The sequence below is a fragment of the Lissotriton vulgaris genome, chromosome 7 (assembly GCF_964263255.1).
Source record: "Lissotriton vulgaris chromosome 7, aLisVul1.2, whole genome shotgun sequence".
NCBI lineage: Eukaryota > Metazoa > Chordata > Amphibia > Caudata > Salamandridae > Lissotriton > Lissotriton vulgaris.
Window position 1 is genome coordinate 254,841,899 of NC_141695.1, and position 19,585 is coordinate 254,861,483.

Below are 19,585 nucleotides of genomic sequence, written 5' to 3' on the forward strand. Positions count from 1 at the left end.
TGTTTTGTAATTTTGCTTATTAAATTTTACTCTATTGTTCTTCTTCTGTTTGGGATATTTATTTCTATGCAGTTGTACTTTATTACTATTTTCATATTGCATAGTACTTTACACTTTGCCCTAAATTAAGCCTGTCTGTTCTGTGACATAGCAAGCAGTGGGCTACGCTTAGGTTAATTTACTGACTTTGAAGATCACCCTGAAAACCCCAATGATTATTCTTTGAGGTGGGTAGTCACCACTCCAACTAATAATCACATTTCTTACAGGCCACCTCAGCCGTTTTGGGCTTACCTTTAAATTCTATCTTTGATAATACTCACACTTTGCCATGCTCAGCATCAGCCACTACCATGGCCCATGACAAGGTCTTCTCGACTGCAGACTACAACTGGGATATACCTAGCCATAACCTACACAAGGAGGCCTTCCAAACTGAGAGTAATTTCACCATGATCAACAAGTCACTGTTGTCAAGTAAGGACATCTAAGCATCTGATTGTTAGAAAACTTATTTTAATTGTAACTGTTATGTCGTGTATAGAACATGTGTACTGCAGGTGGATGGAATGTGGATAGGAAGAGGTGGGAACGTATAACGGAGGGATGGAATGTGGCGGCAGACCGTTAGGTTTGACAGACTGTGTCAGCAGCAAGCTGGGTTGGTTGTACCTGATTGCTCGGTTGTAATAAACCTATATTGTACAAGTACTGTTTTGCTGCAATTCTTTACAACAAAGGTAACTTGAATACACAGCTACAGATAGTCCCATCTCTCCCATCCAGCCACCTATATTTTCTCTTTCAATATTACATTATATTGCTGACAGCCCTGAGAACATATAGAATGTCCTCTTAGAATTATAACATGTTGTTTTTTGCTTCATTCATTTCCAAAACAAAACAGGGCTGTTGCAGACCAAACGTTGCTCTGTATTTTGTTTTCTTTCTATTATCCAAATACGATTGTACCAGACAGCCAACAAAAAGAACAGTGAATTTCTACTTCTCAATGGTAAAAAACTATACATACTTTCATCCATTTTGAGTCACCCGGTTATTACTGCAGCACAAATCCAGTTTCACAGTCCCCACAACATATTGCTGCTAAAATCAAGTCCTGTGCATGAGACAGCTGTGCAATTAATATAGGTGTAAGTAAACAGGATGACACACAAGCTGCACTAGTAGTACAATCATTAGGGTTAGCACAAGAATATGTATGCCCAATAAGTATCCACACACCCATTCTTAAAATAAAAGACAAATCGGTTTCAGTAAAAGAGATATTTATTTATATATTGCGAAACAAATGTAACTGCATTCACCATTATGATACAAAATATGATTGACATGTTCATACATTTATTGGCCTGACTTGCAAGCCAACACACAGCAGTAATTGTTGGAGATCTCTAGCTCAGTTTCTGTAGAAGACGATCCCATGATCCCCAAAATCCTGCAAAAGAAAATGGAAATAGTAATTTAGGTACATAGTTTAGAACAGCTACCATGTTTGCATTTATTCATCAGACTTGTACCTGTCTATATTTTCACTCTGGCCTTCAGTGCTCTTGATTGCCTCTAAATCTCACTAAAATAAAAACCAAGTCCAATCGATAATAAATACGGTCCGCCATGAAACGTAAAAGAGACCTATTGTGTTATGATTTGTTTAGGATATTACATTTTATCAGCTTATTTCGCTTATTAAAATAAAGTTACATTTTATAAATAATAAACATATCTATATTTTGTTACAGCCCATGCACAACCATAGTTCCCTATTAGGAAAAAAGTCAAATTCAGAAGCAGAAAATGATCCTATTTGGTGCAAGAATATGTTGGTATGACATATCTTATTAATGTTTTAAGCACACAAAAAACTTTTGTGAATCAATTTAGAAACTGAAGACTAATGAGATTCTTCCTTTTTTCATACTAAATGCACTAAGTCAAATATAAAGTCCTTCAGGAGAGAGGGAAGGCCATGCTGCCCTCAAAGAGACAATAAGGGGGGTTCCCCCTTACTGTTACCCATCATCCCCAGTGGAGAGCATCTATGGCCCTATACACTAAGGCAGAGGTCTTCAAACTATTTTGGTCTGAGCCCCCCTTAAGCAAAATGTTTTGAAGTTGGGCCCCCCTTCAAAAAAATATGGCATGGAATTGGGCAGTTGGAGAGATGATCACAGGGGGCAGGGATCATGACACCATTTCGGGGCTGGTTTTCTGTAGCTCGTAATCAAGACTAAATATGCAGCACCAAGCAAGAACAGAATTGACAAACACTGCTGCCCATAATTGGATTGCCGTGGGCCCCAATGAACTCCACCTGCTGCACTAATGATAGCTGTAGCCCAGAGACACAAGCTATGTCCTCTTCTCCACAAGCTAGTTCCTTCTCCACCATGTCGGACCATCACTTCAATCTCAAAACAAGTCCAGTCTCTGTCTTAAAGAAAATTAGCTACTGCATGCTCCCAGTTGTTTTGAGCCAATAGCGTCATCTGTCCTAATGCTAGCAAGGACAATGAGCCCCTATGCCCAAATTCTATTGTAAAACATTCAAAATTGTGATGCAGTGGGCCCGTTGGCAAAAGTGTCACTGTACTTACTTCACTAATATTAGCTGCAGCCTTGATGTCGCCTCTCACCTTTCCCAACATGGGATCCCATCTCATACCAACCCTTTCCCTCCCATCCCTCCTCACCCTCTCATCTCTCTGATGCCAACATCAAGGTGTTAACCTCTGTTCGATTATCCCCTCCCTTGGGTCATTGCTCCAAAAGCTCAAAGAAACACTGGCACAGGAAGTGTGCTCTAGACCTCTGATGCTTGATTCCATTCTGGGAAGGACATGGCTTTTGTAGTTCGGACTGGACTGTTCCCATGGGGCACAGGGTCAGAGCTGATTTGCATATCGCCATTGTCTAACCCAGGGTGGTGTGGAGTGCAAAAAAACGATGGATTTGGGCCCAGATCTTTGGACTGGGATGAATGTGTGACATTGATCCACATTCGGTCCATCACCTGTTTTGGTTGCCTAGACCTCTTATGCAGCATCAAAGATGCCTACAGCTCAGCTGGGCTATTACTTATAGGTCAGATGCCCAAAGCAGGGTTTCTGCAAAAAATAACCACACGAATAGCACAATTACCTGCCCTCCTTTGACTGATTGGGCCCTGTTAAGTGCGGAACCATGCTGTCCTGGGCCCTAATGCTAGCAAGCAAAATGCATCTCATGTTCTTTTTTATAGAACGATGGCCATAACTGAGATCTAGTGCCCACTCACAGTGTGTGTGGAGGGGGAGGGCTCTTGTGCTGCAAAACAGATTTAGAACTAAAGAAGGAACATGCTTTCTCACCAAGGCATCAGCTACCTGAAAGAAAAGCCAATGTGTGCAATGGTTAGAGCAGTGTAGGCTTTAAATATTAGAGTCACTCAGTTTCATAGTGACAAATATGTATTTTTTCTGAGAGGTAATATATGTGTCTATTAAAAGGACTGCACCTTTTTAATGGGCATAAATAACAATATTTACATTAGGTATAGTCTGGATTCTTATCAGTAAAATGTATACTTTTAAAGCACTTGTTTTTATCTTATGCAGTATTTTGCTGCAGTCTGTGTTATACATTGTAATACAATTTTAAAACAGTGCTTTCTGTCACAGACTGGGACATTGTAGCACTATAAACAAGCCACTATTCAGCACTGCATCAATCAGGATTTAATTATGTGACTCAGTCCTCATACATGAAGATATCTGCAGTGATCCCAATAGCTAACTGAGGTTTCATAAGGTAAAAGAGTATATTTCCTTTCGGTTAGTTTAACTTACATTTATTTTTCAACTAAGGTGTGTGCATCTTTAATAAAAATATAATTACATCTTCAAAAATGGAACATAAATGAGATATAGCATTTTACATAGTCTCATAGATACTAAAATGTAGTTTCTATGACAAACCAGATGTCTCTAACTGCATAACCTCAAAGTCCTCTAACAATGGTCACTGTAGTGCAGTAATTGTGTGCAGGACAGGTCTGTCAATGCCCCAACGAGCATGCTAGGTGACAAATGCCATCCATTTATTTGTCTGCAATCTCCATACTTAAAAATAAAATCGGAAACATTGAGTCGACTTTATCCTCACCATCTCCAATATACAAAAATGCAGCAGTATGTCCTGTGAGCTTGTACTTGTGCCAAGTCTTTTTTCACAAAAAAGAAAAATCCCTTGTTTTTTGTGCCTCCCAAAAAGTAGTTCTTAAATACTTTTTTTTCTTTCTCTCTCTTTTTATGTCACCCACCTCACCTTTCCGAGTTGTGAAACACTTGTACAGTTTAAACGGGATTGGGTTTTAGTTTCTCTGCAGACTTTCCATTCTTTTCCATTCCCTAACAGATTTACGCTGTAGCCTGACATTACTCCATATACGCCTAATTTGAAGTAAATTGATGATTTGTCTTTAAGTTGTGTGCATGTTTTTATATTTAGTTATATGTAGTTATTCGAAGGTGAACATAAAACAATGGATTTTTACTTTTTGCCCTGGTCTTTGACCCTAACTTCACACTGCCACTTAGTTAATTACAATGATTATCATGAACAACTTTACATTTATTTTAAATATTAGAGAAAAGTATATAAAGCACCCAGTCATATTTCATCACACATCGCTGTACTGTTAGTCTACACACCTCTTACGTTGCTACCAGCCATTGAAACTGTTATACTGCTGCTTAGCCTGGGTGTCTTTGTGAGAGAATGTTGGTGAATGGAATGTTCACCTGTGTGAGAGTAGGTTGCTGGATGGGATGAGAAGCAGTGAGGCTGCTACTGGTGGGGCTCTTTTAAGATGTAACATCTATCTTCAATAAACCTACTTGAAACTACTTGGACTTGATCTACTTAATTACAACAGAAACAGTATTGCTAAGTTATGTAAATTTGCCAGCATACCTTATTTTGCATTAGGCCTGCAGCATTCGTTTAGCAACCACTCCATGTGTCTCACTCCATCCAGATCTTAGGTGACTTTCTAGTGTATGGCGCTCTCTGGAGATGGGTAGCGTGAGCTCAGGTTTGGCTACTGATTTAATAGAAGTATTCAGGACCAGCATATTAGTCTACAAGCAAGGTTAATGCTAATTTTCCTCTTTCTACAATACAACTCCCAAGGGCATCTCTCTTTGTGGCCACATTATTGCCAGTCATAATACTTTTATTTGATTTCATTAAAAATCATAAAAGGGTATCGAAACCCCTCACATTACGTTGTTAATTAGGTTGGGAGTTTTTGATAATGCAAAAAATTAGTTTGTGACACAGTCGTCGACAGTTAGATAAAAAAATTATCAGATTGTACAATAAAATATTATTTTATAAAAAATTTACGAACAATAAAAAATAAGAGATAGCGGTGCTATTTGAAGATTAGGCAGGTCGTTCAGTTCTGGACTGCTCCAGTTAATTCAATTTATTTTGTCCAGTTCTTTTGCTGCCGTTTTCCAGAAAGTTATAGCTCTACAAGATAGTTGAATTGACAAACCTCCAAGACATTGTATGACTGCTCCTCTACATGTCCTTGTTTGTGCCTTCCTCAGTAACTGCGCGAGCAGTGTTTTTCTGATTTCTAGTAGTGAGGGGCAAATGCATAGAAGGTGTAGCAGGGATTCTTCTCCTTGTCCACAGAGTTGGCATTCTTTGGTCGGCCAGCTACATTTCCATTTCGGAGTTAAGTCTTTAATGGGGAAAGAGCCCTGCAGATGCAGCATCAAGTAGTGCATTTTGTGCTGTGCAAAGTGTTCGAATAAGTATGCTTGGGGCTTCAACGACTGATACGATTGTATCAATACCCATGCCTGACTTTTACTGGCGAAGGTAGTTTCGTCCATTAGTAAAAACAACACCCTTTTCATTGCATTATTTCCTGCAGTTTTGAATACGGAGTATGTGGAGATTGTGTGCCATGCCACCTCGAGCTGTAATGCCCAGAGGGATTCTTTTAGGGTGATAAAAATTGAATTCTGTAACCTGGCTTGTTTTTCTATCTCTTCCCAACAGAAGTGGGCCAGAGTGTTGTGTTCAGCTTCCCTCATCCACCAGTATTATTTAGCCATTGCCCCTTGTCTAGCAGGTATCTGATTGTTGAGTCCATATTCCAGTCGAATTTGAGCGATGTGTTGTGGAAATGAAAACAGTCTCTTGAAAAGTCTGGATTGTGCTAGGTTTAGGACAGTGGCATCTTTTGTTTTCAGAATTTCTGACCCGTAGGATATCCAGGGGAGGAATTTAGCAGCGATTAGTTTGAGGAGATGCCCTGTTGAGCAACCTGTTAGCTCTTCGGAACAGTTTCAAAAGCGAAGAGAAGTTGTTTCGCTTTCGTTTTACCTAGATCTAGTTGTGACTTAAAATAGAGATTATGATCAAGATAAAACCCCAGGTATTTTATAAAAGTCCACCAGGGATATTGATTTTGCATCTAGCTTCAAAGTAAATGTATCTTCTTTCTTGATTTTATGGAAAGGGGCGACCACTCGGTACCCCTGAACGTATGGTAGGGGACCCGGATCCCCCCGGGAAACCATTTTGGGCGGGGGGCGTGTCACGGCTGGTATGCCCGGCGTAGGCATACCGGAGGAGGGTACACGCCCTGCCGAAACAGAATAAAGAGAGCAGGATCCGAAGAAGCGTTCTCTTGTTCCTGTGCTTGGAAGCTGCACCCACTCGTTGCACGTGAGCCCTCGACGGAACAAGGAGCAATTTTGAGAACTTGTAATTTTGTGTGTTTCTCTTTCAGCGATTTCGAGCCTAAGGGTCCAGGATTGTGTTGCCAACGAAGGTCGTTAACCGTCAAACGATGCCTGGCAAAAAGGCGGGAAAGAAGTCTGGGACTGATCAGATGCTTCGCATGCTGATAAAGGATATGGCGAGTATGAAAAAGCAGATGGCAGCGATGAGCAATACAGGGAAACCGAAGAAGGTTATAGGCCCGGCATTGCCGGGAGTTGTCCCCATGGGGAGGGGTAAAAGGGCCAGGAATAGGACGACAGGGGAGGAAGTCCCGGTCCCCGAGTTACCCCCGGCAAGCCCGGTCATCCCAGTCGAGGCCCCGGTACCGATCGCAGACGCGGGTCAACCGATTCCGGTTGTTGTTACGCCCGCCAGTGAGGAGGACATGCCTCCGGAATTAGCTACTCAGTTGGCCGCATGGCTTGGCAGAAAGGGGGGTGCTACGGCCGAAGAGGCCAAGTTACTAATGCAGCAGTTGTGGCAGTCGCGAGATGCCGCGAAAGCGAATGTCCCTCTTGTCCCCCCACAGGTGACCTCGGACGGACCGGCAGCTGGTGTCGAAAAAACAGCGGGAACAGCAACGGAGCCGGGTAAGCAGGCATTGCCAATGGCAAGGGAGGGGTCTTTGCCCTCAAGAAGGGAGAAGGTGGTCCAACATATACCGTTGGCCACGAAAGAAAGGATATGGGCTGATAAGTATGTGAATATGTTTTCTCTGCTAACTGATCATTGCGAGATGGAGTATGTTAAGACACAAAAGGATTTGTGGCACCCGAGTGTATGGTGACCCAAAATGGCGGGATTCAGGGTTGATGAGACAATCTCAAATTGGGCCAAGGCCTTTGCGATGTTTTCTGCAATTATTGGGGAACGTAAGCCCGAGGTTTTGTCCGAATTTACCTGCTATCAGGCACGAATAATGGATTTTTATGAAACGTATGAGGGCAATGAGTGGATGGGTTACGATATGAAGTTTCGTAAGGCCAAGGAGTACGATTCATCTCTGACGTGGGATTGTCTCGACTCGATCTCTTGGCAGAAGCAGCTCCTGCCGGACGCGACGAAGTCGTCCTCGCTTGGCGGAAATGGGTCGGGGCCTTCCCGCCATCAGCCTGCGGCACCCTTTCGAGCGGGCCCCACTGGCGACCACCAACCAAGGAATGGTGGGAATGGGGGTAAGAAAGGGGTCTGTTGGAATTTTAACAGGGGCAATTGCACAAGGCCACAAGGGACATGTAAGTTCAGACATGTGTGTGCGGGTTGCGGAAATTCTTCATACCCCGAGAGTTCGTGCAGAGCCAAGAATGGTGATACGGGGGTAGAGGAGGGGCCAAACAGGTCTGAGGGGGGCCATGGTGTATCACTACCTACCCCCGTTGATATCATGGCAATGATCCCCTGGCTAAACGAATACCCTGATCATGTCTCCGCTGGGGTGTTGAGGAACGGCTTCATATATGGTTTCCACATCCCGGCGGGGGATTTTCGTGGGGAAACAATTTGTAGAAACCAACTGTCGGCTCAGCATAATCCAGCGGTGGTTGAGAGAAAGATAGCAAAGGAGGTTGCCCTAGGCCGGGTTGCGGGCCCATATAGGCACCCGCCAGTGGCTGATTTCGTCTGTTCTCCGTTGGGAGTAGTCCCAAAGAAGGACCCGGGGGAATTTAGGCTGATCCATAACCTATCAGCACCAAGGGGTCTTTCAGTGAACGATGCGATTGACCCAGGAGTTTGTTCGGTGCGGCACCCTTTCGAGCGGGCCCCACTGGCGACCACCAACCAAGGAATGGTGGGAATGGGGGTAAGAAAGGGGTCTGTTGGAATTTTAACAGGGGCAATTGCACAAGGCCACAAGGGACATGTAAGTTCAGACATGTGTGTGCGGGTTGCGGAAATTCTTCATACCCCGAGAGTTCGTGCAGAGCCAAGAATGGTGATACGGGGGTAGAGGAGGGGCCAAACAGGTCTGAGGGGGGCCATGGTGTATCACTACCTACCCCCGTTGATATCATGGCAATGATCCCCTGGCTAAACGAATACCCTGATCATGTCTCCGCTGGGGTGTTGAGGAACGGCTTCATATATGGTTTCCACATCCCGGCGGGGGATTTTCGTGGGGAAACAATTTGTAGAAACCAACTGTCGGCTCAGCATAATCCAGCGGTGGTTGAGAGAAAGATAGCAAAGGAGGTTGCCCTAGGCCGGGTTGCGGGCCCATATAGGCACCCGCCAGTGGCTGATTTCGTCTGTTCTCCGTTGGGAGTAGTCCCAAAGAAGGACCCGGGGGAATTTAGGCTGATCCATAACCTATCAGCACCAAGGGGTCTTTCAGTGAACGATGCGATTGACCCAGGAGTTTGTTCGGTGCGGTACGCTTCATTCGATGATGCAGTCGCCATTTGGAATCGCCTGGGGCCCGGAGCGCTGATGGCGAAGTCAGATATCGAGTCAGCGTTCCGGTTGCTCCCGGTACACCCACGGGATCAGTGGCTGTTAGGCTTTGTGTTTCAGGGCCAGTACTACATGGATAGATGTATGCCAATGGGTTGCTCCATCTCTTGTGCTTATTTTGAGAAATTCAGCTGTTTTCTGGAATGGGCATTTACAAAAGCCACTGGTCATAGCCATGTTATGCATTACCTTGATGATTTTCTTTTCTTGGGGGCTGCCGGCGACACAAAATGTGCGCAGGCCTTACATGAATTTTGCACTCTCATGAGGAGCTTTGGGGTGCCATTGGCATCAGGTAAGACGATTGGGCCGTCTACTTCACTCAAGTTTCTTGGAATTGAGCTCGATTCTGTGGAGGGATGTTTCCGTTTGCCAGTAGGGAAAGTGGCGAAATTCAGGGCTTCCCTGGAACTGTGCCTTAGTAAAGAGAAAGTTACTCTTCATCAGTTACAGCAAGCAGTGGGCCAGCTTAACTTTGCCCTAAGAGTGATACCAATGGCCCGCCCCTTTTCCCGCACTATTGCACAAGCCATGGTTGGTCTCAAGGAAGGACACCACCGCACAAGACTGTCGGCAGAGGTTCGCCAGGATATGCGCATCTGGTTGGCGTTCCTGGCGGACTTCAACGGTCGAGTGGTGTGGAACAAGCCACCAGCGTCTTCGGACGAGCTGGGTTTGTGGACCGACTCGGCTGGGAGCGTGGGATTTGGCGCCATCTTTGGTAATAGATGGTCGGCGCAGACATGGCCGACCTGGTGGCACACCAGCGGTCTCACAGGTAACATTGGGTTTCTCGAGTTGTTCCCCATTTTAGTGGCTCTGAAGGCATGGCCGGACGAGTTCAGAGATCGCTCTGTGGTGTTTTGGTCCGATAATATGACTGTAGTCGAATGTATAAATAATCAGGCAGCACGCTGCAAGTGGATATTGAGATTACTGAAAGAAATTGTACTGCTTTGCATGAATCTGAACGTACAATTCAGGGCGAAGCATGTGCCAGGAGTATTGAACCAGGCGGCTGATGCACTCTCTCGTTCACACATGCAGGCTTTCAGGGGTTATCTACCTTCCGCGGACCTTGCGGCAGCACCATTCCCCGAAGCACTCTGGCTACTCGGTGCCCCGGATTACAAGACCTCGTGGCAGCAAGCTTAGCCCCCAGAACAAGGAAGGCATACGAAGGAGCGTTTCGTTCCTATTGTGCATTTTTGAGTCCGGCAGCGGGGGACAATTGGGGTCAGGAGGATTATGTCCTGAGGTTTCTAGTAGCACTGCATAGTGAAGGCCGATCAGCGGCAACTGCCAATAGGCACCGGGCCGCCATTTCATTCATGGCGCAGGCGCATGGTATCAAGAACCCGACATCGTCCTTTTTGGTTAAGAGAGCCCTTCGTGGTTGGCAACGCCTCGAGGGTCGTAGAGCAGACGAGTGGCACCCGATTGGGTTAGAAAGGTTGTCCCTTCTAATGGCGATACTCCCTACGACATGTTCCTCCCAGTTCGAGGCAGTGCTGTTCCGGGCCCCTTTTGCATTAGCATTCCATGGGGCTATGCGAGTGAGCGAACTGGTAGCAAGAAATAAGAACGATGTGGAGGGCGGTCTGTGTCGGGATCACATTCTGATTAAGGGTGATTCAATGGTGGTCACAATAACTAGGTCCAAGACCGACCAGTGTGCTACGGGCGACAGTGTGATTGTCCAGCGCATGCAAGGGTCCCCCATGTGCCCGGTGAAGAGCGTTGAGGAATATTTGGCGCAAAGTGCGGATACATGGGGGGGAAGCTTGCTGAGACATATCGATGCCACCCCGCTGACGAGGTTTCAGTTTCAGAGGGTGCTAACAATGGCAATCGCAGCAGCGGGCTTGGACCCGGGCGATTTTGGGACCCATTCCTTTAGGATAGGGGCTGCTACAGAGGCTACAGCCGGGGGTCAGAGTGTGGAGAAGGTGAAACAACTGGGACGATGGTCCTCGAACTGTTATAAGAGGTATGTGCGATTGCACATGTTGTAAAGTCAATGTCATGCACTCACGCCTCTTGTCTTCTGTTTGATTTTCAGTTTCGCGAGCATGCAATGCGGGGCGGACTGTGCAGTCGACCCGGCACCTGGGGATCAGCGGTCAGAGATCACCGGCTGAGGAGAGAGTGGTGTGGGTCGTGGGCCACTCATACGTGAGGCGGGCCGGGGACGTATTCAAAGCAGGTGACGTGATTCACGCAGCTGGGGAATACGGGTACAGGGTGACCTTCCACGGAAGGGACGGGCTCTGTATTGACCAGTTTCAATGTTTTATTGAGGAACTGTTAGGGCGGCTGAGGTCACCGCCATCTGTGATCATAGTACATCTGGGGGGCAATGACTTGGTGACACTCGGTGGGCGAGTACTACTCGAGCGAGTTCTATCTAATGTTAGCTGGCTGGCGAGAAGGATCCCGGGGTGCACGATAGCATGGTCCCACATGATTCCCAGGAAGGTGTGGCGGGGGGCCTCTCTGTGTCAGCTCTGAACCATTCAGTGAAAAAGGTCAATAACAAACTTGGTAGGTTGTTTCGCACGGCGCAGTTGCATTGTATTCCGCATGGATGTATTCAGGGGGACCACATGTATCTCGATGATGGGGTCCATTTGTCCCGGGAGAGGAATGTTTTACTCATAGGAGACTTCGTAGCATGGTTAAGGGGTTTGTAAAAGCATGACCTTTAGTAGGAGTTGTGGGGGGGCCGGATAGCCGGTCAACTATCCGGCCTGTGGCGGTTAGGTCATGATCGGTGAGCAGTAATTTCAAGGTCCCTAGGGGGGGTCGCCACCCACTATGGATGGGAGCGCCCGGGGGGAGGCGGCCATTGGCCCCTCACACGGGGAGGCGGTACCCACTAAGTGTGGGACGCCTATGAAAAGACGGCCACGGATATCCGCGACGGCGGATGTGATAGACTGTGTGGGGTGGGAGGGGGGTCCACGCTACCTTCTACAGACACCTCACACGAGTCCTCGGACGACCCTTAAGATGGCGTCGAGTGAAATAGGGGGCCCCCTCAAGACAAAGGGAAATTGGAGTTGGCACAGAGGTACAGTCCACTGCGCGCCCGCCCTCACATCGTGAGGGGGAGAGTTCTGGTAGTAGGGATCTGACACCGGTTGCGACCTTGCCGTTGGCCCGTAATGCTAGGATGTACAATTTTAATTCCGAAAGTATGCATTTGCAGGATGTTAGACTCGGCTAGGAAAACCTTTGTACTAGAGATTTGTTAAGGTTAGCCAAAAAACATGTCTTCATTGAAATGTAATGAATGAAAATTGTACATGATATGAAACTGCTATTTTAATGTTTTAATTTTGTTTCATATTTTAATAAATACAGCCGGGAGGGTGACGCCCTCCCGCCTTCCAAAAGTTCAGAACTGCGTCCGTCTTCCCATCCTTGGGGATTGTGTTGGGAGGGGGTGACAGGCATCCCGGCCATATGGAAAGGGGCGACCACTCGGTCCCCCCGAACGTATGGTAGGGGGCCCGGATCCCCCCGGGAAACCATTTTGGGCGGGGGGCGTGTCACGGCTGGGATGCCCGAAGTGGCGTAGCCGGGGCGCGCCTTTTCCCGCCCAGGAGGGGTTGTCCTAGACACCTACACCATTGGCCACGCCCTGTAGGCGTACCGGAGGAGGGTACACGCCCTCCCGAAACGGAATAAAGAGAGCAGGATCCGAAGAAGCGTCCTCTTGTTCCTGTGCTTGGAAGCTGCACCCACTCGTTGCACGTGAGCCCTCAACGGAACAAGGAGCAATTTTGACCCACCCACCAGCCCCTTATGGCAACGTTAGTATGCAATAAAGTGATTTGCTTTGATGATATCTTTTTCCGTTATATAGCGGTTGATAACAGGACAATGTTGGTACTGCAATAAAGTGATTTCCTTGTAACATCTTCATACCTGGTTTAGCGAATGATAACGGTCTAAGTTTAATGACGTGATAAAATGTCTAGTAGTGGAGACTAATGTCGCAAGGTACAGTATAATTTTCTCCCTTAGTATTCAATTTCAATTTCAATTCAATTTTATTTAAATATGATTTGGAACTCCTCAGAGATCCACATATAACAAAGCAACAGACAAGTAATATAAAAATGAAACCACGTGTGATCTGGCTTATACAAATTATCATGCAACTTATCTAATACAATTCTAAAAAACATTTAAAAAAATTAAAAATTCTATTACAGAAAATTTCATTTGGGGGACAGAAAATAGCATCAATAAGAGATCTTGCGGATAAAATACCAAATTGTATACATACAGGTTTCACCCACAAGCGGCGGTGAACCATTAGTGCTGGACAAACTAACAGAACATGTATAGAGTCTTGGACTGAGTTATTACAGAAATTACATATATTGGATATACCATACCATTTGGCCAACAACTTATTCAGTGGAAGAAGATCCTGCCTAAGAAGCAGCCAAAAGCGGCGCAGACCGTGAGGTATATTCCAAGAGGCATAAGGTTGTATTTGTCTAAACAGAAGAGAGTTAACAGCTTGAGTAACCCCCTTCTTCTGTACAATAGAGTTGCGATCCCTTTCGTAGCTTAACTTCCATGTAGCTTGTTTTAATGTAAATTTTAGTTGTTGCATAGAGAGGTCTAAAAGAGTAGCTTCCTCCAGATCCAAGAGAGTAATGGCCTTCCTATAGTTCTTTATGAGTAACGAGTGCTCTTTTAGGGGGCCCATCAACTCTTTTGTGATAAGGGATCTTAATGTGGCTGGCTTTCCTTTGATCAAGCAGGTAACCCAGCGAATAACTCCTGCCAAACCCTGTGCCCAGCTACTTCTTAAGCCGAATTCTAATCGAAGGGCTGCTGCACTGCAACTATTATTAACCGAAGTTAGGTTTCTCAAGAGGGAACCCTCAATAATGTCCAAAAAAACCCATTCACCTAAATCAATAAGTTCTATGCCGTAAAGCAAAGTTGAAGGGATTTTTGCCCGGAAGGCCTCCAGCAGATACCCGAAGTGTCTTTTACCGGTTGATTTATATAAAGCTCTCAACCCATTTCCCTGCGATTTTGCCTTACGGGAACTACTATCTATGTGGGATTTGTTGTTCAAGTTGCTATTGACAACCTTACCCAAGAATACATATGATTTTACTCTTTCTAATTTTTGACCTCCCAGCTCCCAGCTAATGTGTTCCAACTTCAGTTTTTTTTGCCCCTCCATGCACATTACCTTGCTTTTAGAGATATTTATTTTCAGGAAATGATCTTCGGAGAATACATATAATGAATGCAGACGGTTGTTAAGACCTTTCGAGGTAAGGTCTAGGATTAGTATGTCGTCCGCATACATTAAGCAAGAAATGTATGTATCTCCCAGGTGTGGGGCAATTCCTTCACATGTGGATATAGTGTGGGGGAGATCACTAACCTAGAGGGAAAACAAAAGGGGAGCTAATAAACAGCCCTGTTTGAGGCCATTCGCAAGTGGAATAAGCTGAGATAAGCCCCTTTCTCCCCCAATAGCACTCTACACCATGTGTTGTCATGCAAGTCTTGTACCAGAAGTAAAAGTCTATGAGGCATTCCAAGAGCAGATAGCTTTTTCCACAGTAATTGTCGATCGACCTTATCAAAGGCCGTGGAAAAATCTATGAATGCCACATAGACTCTCCCCTTTCTTGCTCCAATGTATTTATCGGTTATTACCTGGAGGGCTGTTAGATTGTCCATCGTGCCATGGTTTTTTCTGAAACCAGTCTGCTCGAGTGGAAGTATGTTTGAATAATCCACCCAGTCATTTATTCGTTTCAGCAAACATCTTGTAAAAACTTTGCCGATTGCATCCAACAATGCAATCTGGCGATAGTTCTGAGGGGATAAGCGGTCTCCCTTTTTAAACAATGGCACCAGGATGCTTCCCTTCCAGGAGGGTAAAACCTTACCTCTCAGTAGAAAAATATTAAATACTGGACAAAGTAATTTGCCCTGTTTTGTTTTAATACGGTGATGGGCAATTCTTCCGGGCCCATTGCCCCGGAATTCCTCATTTCACCAATAGCTAAATCTATGTCTTTTTCTGAGAATGGCTCTAGAGGCAGACGCATCTCTTTTGACCATACTTGTGGGTCCACAGGGTTGTTGCTTGCATAAAGGGTAGAAACAAAGCCCCTCCATATTTGTTCCTCAATAGGGATGGGAAAAGGTCTTGTTCTCAATCCGCACCCCTCACCTATAAGGGACCAAAACTGCCTCATTTCCCCGTTAGTAGCGGCTTCTCTCATTTTTACCCAGATGGTATCCTCTTTTTCTTTACGTATTGTGACTGATAGCCTTCTCCTTTTCCTTTTTAGCAAAGTTATTTTTCGTGCTATAATAACGGATCTATTTAATTATTGGGACCTTACTAATTTAATCATTTCTATGTTGAGCAGTCTCAGAGGGCTTGGGAATATTCTAATGGACTTTTTTGCCCCCGCTATTACTGCCTTCATGAACAGAGAGAAATTTTCTATTTCCGAGCCATGCCAGGAAGGGAGCTCAGATATTGCTATGTCGAGCATTCCTTCCAAATTTCGTTGTGCTCTTGCATTCCTGTAACACCTTCCTGATTTAGCGCCGAAATTTATTTGATCGCTATTCAGAGACCACTGATCACATTTGGAGGGCTTTACATTCACCAAAATAGAGAGTATTCTATGATCACTTAGCGGTGTGTCGATAATATTCAGGTCCTTCAACAGCTCGAATGAGTGAGTCCCCACTATGACATAGTCTAAAATCGATTCCCCCTGATAGGATTTATGCGTAAAATTAACAGGGGAATCCGAGGGGAGTCTCCCATTTGCAATAATCCCATCCATTTCTGCCAACTCATTTAACAGTTGTTTTCCACGTTTAATTGTTTTAGTATTTTCGGGAAATACTGCCCGAGGAATGTGGAGAGTTTCTTCTCTAAATTTATCGCAAAATAAATTTATGCTTGCATTGGAAATCTTGCAATTTAAGTCCCCGACTAAAATTATAGCCGTCATTGGATCTTTCTCCCTGATACTCTGGATATGTGAAAAAACCTTTTTCAAGATTACATTATAGCCAGCTTCCGGTGGTATATAAGCATTAATCAGAACCAAATGTTTATCAGCTTTCGTGTTACTAGACCCAAATAAAGTTACTACTTGAAAGAGGTTACTGGGGTCCATATAATGTTCATAATTCCAGTTTATTCGATTCGATAAAAGGCAAGCTATCCCCCCACTGGCATGTCCTTTCTTATTAAAAGTGGCACTACCTTCCAATACAAAATAATCTTTCCCTGCTTGAACATTATCGGGGCACCATGTCTCCTGGAGGCATATTATATTTGCTTCCAGGGACATAAGGAATGCCATTTTTTCCGGACTGTTTTTTAGTCCAGCTGCATTCCAGGATATTATAGATAACTTTTTGCTAAAGATGCGAATTAGGCGATTGTTTATTTAAGGATTTTTCTGCAAGAACTCTAGGAAGCCAATTCCATTGAACATTATCATCTCCGGTATCTAGTTGACGAGATAACAAAGGCGGATTAGCATAGGACACTAAACGAAAGTCCTTAGACTTGCATATTTTTAACTCTGTAAGCTCACCTACATTATTTATACTACCTGTTGCTGCTTGCAACAGAGAAAAAGGAGACTTCTGACAAATTTGGGATTTAAGGACATTATTTTGTCTAGTATGCCCTAACACCGGGATTACATCTATCCCTCTGCTCTGTAAATCTTCTGAGCGCTGCAGGATTAGATTAGCTACTAGCTTAGAGTGAAACTTCACCCTAGTTATCATCCCCACATCTGATTTTAATATTTGTACCCTGTCTAAATCAGCTGATTGTATTAATTTCAAGTTAGCCGATTCTTGAAAATATTTAAGCAAGAGGGATCTATTCAAAATGCATTCAACATCAAAAAGGGGAGAAAATTCTACCCACACTGTGTCAATGCTTTTCTCCTTAATCTCTATTGACGGGACACCTTGTGCAACTACTCCCGCAAAGGATGTTGCTAGGGGATTAAGGATTGGAACTACATGGCCGGGAGGATTATGCTCCTGTCCCAAAGATATAGAAATTTTTGTCCCAATTATATCCCTATTAATAGTAGCTGGTTGGAAGAGGGTATTTGTATCAATTGTTATAGGTGGGGGGGGGAGACGAAATTACTAGTACTGGGGTAGCCGCAGGTGGAGGAACGATATTTTCCTCAATGTTCTTATTTTCGGGGTTATTATCATTTTCAGCTACCACCTGAGTTTGATATACCTCATTATATATAGGGGAGTTAAGATGTTTTCTAAAAAGCATTTTCCTCCGCCTATTTTTTTCTATCCGTCTTATTAATTTCCTCTTATTCTTTCCATTCTTTTTTAGTTTCTCTAATTTCCCATTATTACTATTCTCTTCCAGCGCAGCATCCACCTCTCTATCTTCTTCTCCCTGTTGCCTTTTAAAAATTGGGAAAAGATCATTCCCGGTTTTAGGGTGGAGTTCCCCACAGGATTTTAGTTCTAAATCATTACCTGTTGGGCAATTTAAAATAGAGGGTGGCTGAATAGCACTTATATTTGCTTCCTCATTTACTATTTTTGGATCATCATTGACTATAGGTAACTGATCTTTTATTACTACCTCATCTTGTACTAAGGAGGACTGCTCCTTTAGGACTGCATCCTTCTCGCTTCGAGTGCCCAATAAAACTTTCAAGATTTGGGTCACTGTTTCTAGTACACAGTCGGAGCCCCCCACAAATTTTTCCAGTAATTGTAAAATGGACGACAGTAAGTGTTCTAATATGTGGAGAGAATCAGAGATAGGTTTATCTATCCCCTGGTGTTGTAGTGCATTTATCCCAGTCAAATTTAGGTTGGGGCTTATAGAGAAATTTGTGTGTGAGGACTTGGAAGGGGTGCTACTGTAGAGCTGTAAGCCAGCATGGGTTGATGTTACAGGTGTTTTTAAATCTATTTCGTCTTTGACCAAGTCAGTCTCTGTGTATCTTTGACATAGATCCTTATCTAGGACCATGGGAGACAAGCCGTTGTTGAAAGAATCTCTTACTAGTGATGTATTTACTGTGTGATCGACATCATCATGTGGAATTTTCCCTTTGTACAAATTATCTTGTTCTATGTCTTTCCTTGTTTTTATAATTACTTCTGGGGCTAATTCAATGTTATTTTTCATTGTGGAAAATAATGGAGGTGAGAAACCGCACTCAGATAGTATAGGTACTACACTTGTTGCGGCTGAATTGTTATCCACAATTACCTTTCTATCTACAGGCATCTCTCCCAATCTATTGGGTAACAATTCTAAATGAATAGCTCCAGAATCCTTAATATCCTCCGACTTGTTGTCTACTACTGTAACTTTATTCTTACCCCTTTCCCAAAGATTAAAAAGCTGACAAGTGCTTTTCAAATGAGTAGCCTGGCTAATCTTATTGCGTAGAGGGTTCGATCTGGTTTTTGAGCAAGATCTTCCTACTAATATTCTCCCAGACCTTAATTTTTTTGTCGTCATCTCAATCAGTAGGAGTGGTGAAGTATATGATAGAAAGTACTATTCATAAACTGAAATACTTGACAATTTTTCTCGAAAGTATATAATTGAAAAACGAAACCAGAGCTAACAAACTGTATCACACAACCTATATAATAATCTCAAACATTCTAATACTTTTCTCGAAAAGAGCATGGGAGTCACCAAGCGGGTAATCTGGCCAAACAGTATGTGATGAGTAAAATGTTAGAGGACTGGCCTAGCCTGGCCTTCTCGTGCCTCTGAGGGCCTCAGAGGGCCCGCCCTTGTCCCAGGCTTCTCCCGGCGCACTCCCGCGCTGCGGGGGTACAGTCGTTATTATATGCCTAAGAGGAAGTATGCGTGTCCAACAGGGAGAGCGTCACCAGGTGTTTGCAGTCAGGTGATTAGCAAGGACTCTTGGGAGATGTAGTCCTGCTACCTGTGCGCTCGCAGCCCTGTCCTTAAGAAACCCTCGGTTCTGCTCCAACTCCCACAAACAGCACGACACCGCGTAGCGGGACCCGCGAAGCGGGTCCGGAAAGGAGCTGCGGTTTACAGTGCTGAGAGCGGCAAGATGATTCAGGAGACGCAGACCGGGTTCAACAGCGTCAGAGTGTCACATCCAGGAAACAGCAGCCAGGAAAAGCAATCCACAATAGATCCGTGTCCAAGAGCTTTTGATAAGAGGAAGTGGGCGTGTCCAACAGGGAGAGCGTCACCAGGTGTTTGCAGTCAGGTGATTAGCAGGGACTCTTGGGAGATGTAGTCCTG

General features: G+C 44.5%; 1 protein-coding gene across 1 annotated transcript in view; it reads right to left on the reverse strand.

Annotated features, from left to right (window-relative positions):
• Positions 1–505: 505 nt before the first annotated feature.
• Positions 506–19,585, reverse strand: part of LOC147701322 (putative methyltransferase DDB_G0268948) — a 318,014-nt gene continuing 298,934 nt past the window's right edge. The window contains exon 7 of the mRNA XM_086928631.1: positions 506–1,459. Coding sequence (XP_086784757.1) covers positions 1,366–1,459 — 94 coding nt within the window. The 3' untranslated portion in view covers positions 506–1,365. The remainder of the gene's footprint in view (positions 1,460–19,585) is intronic.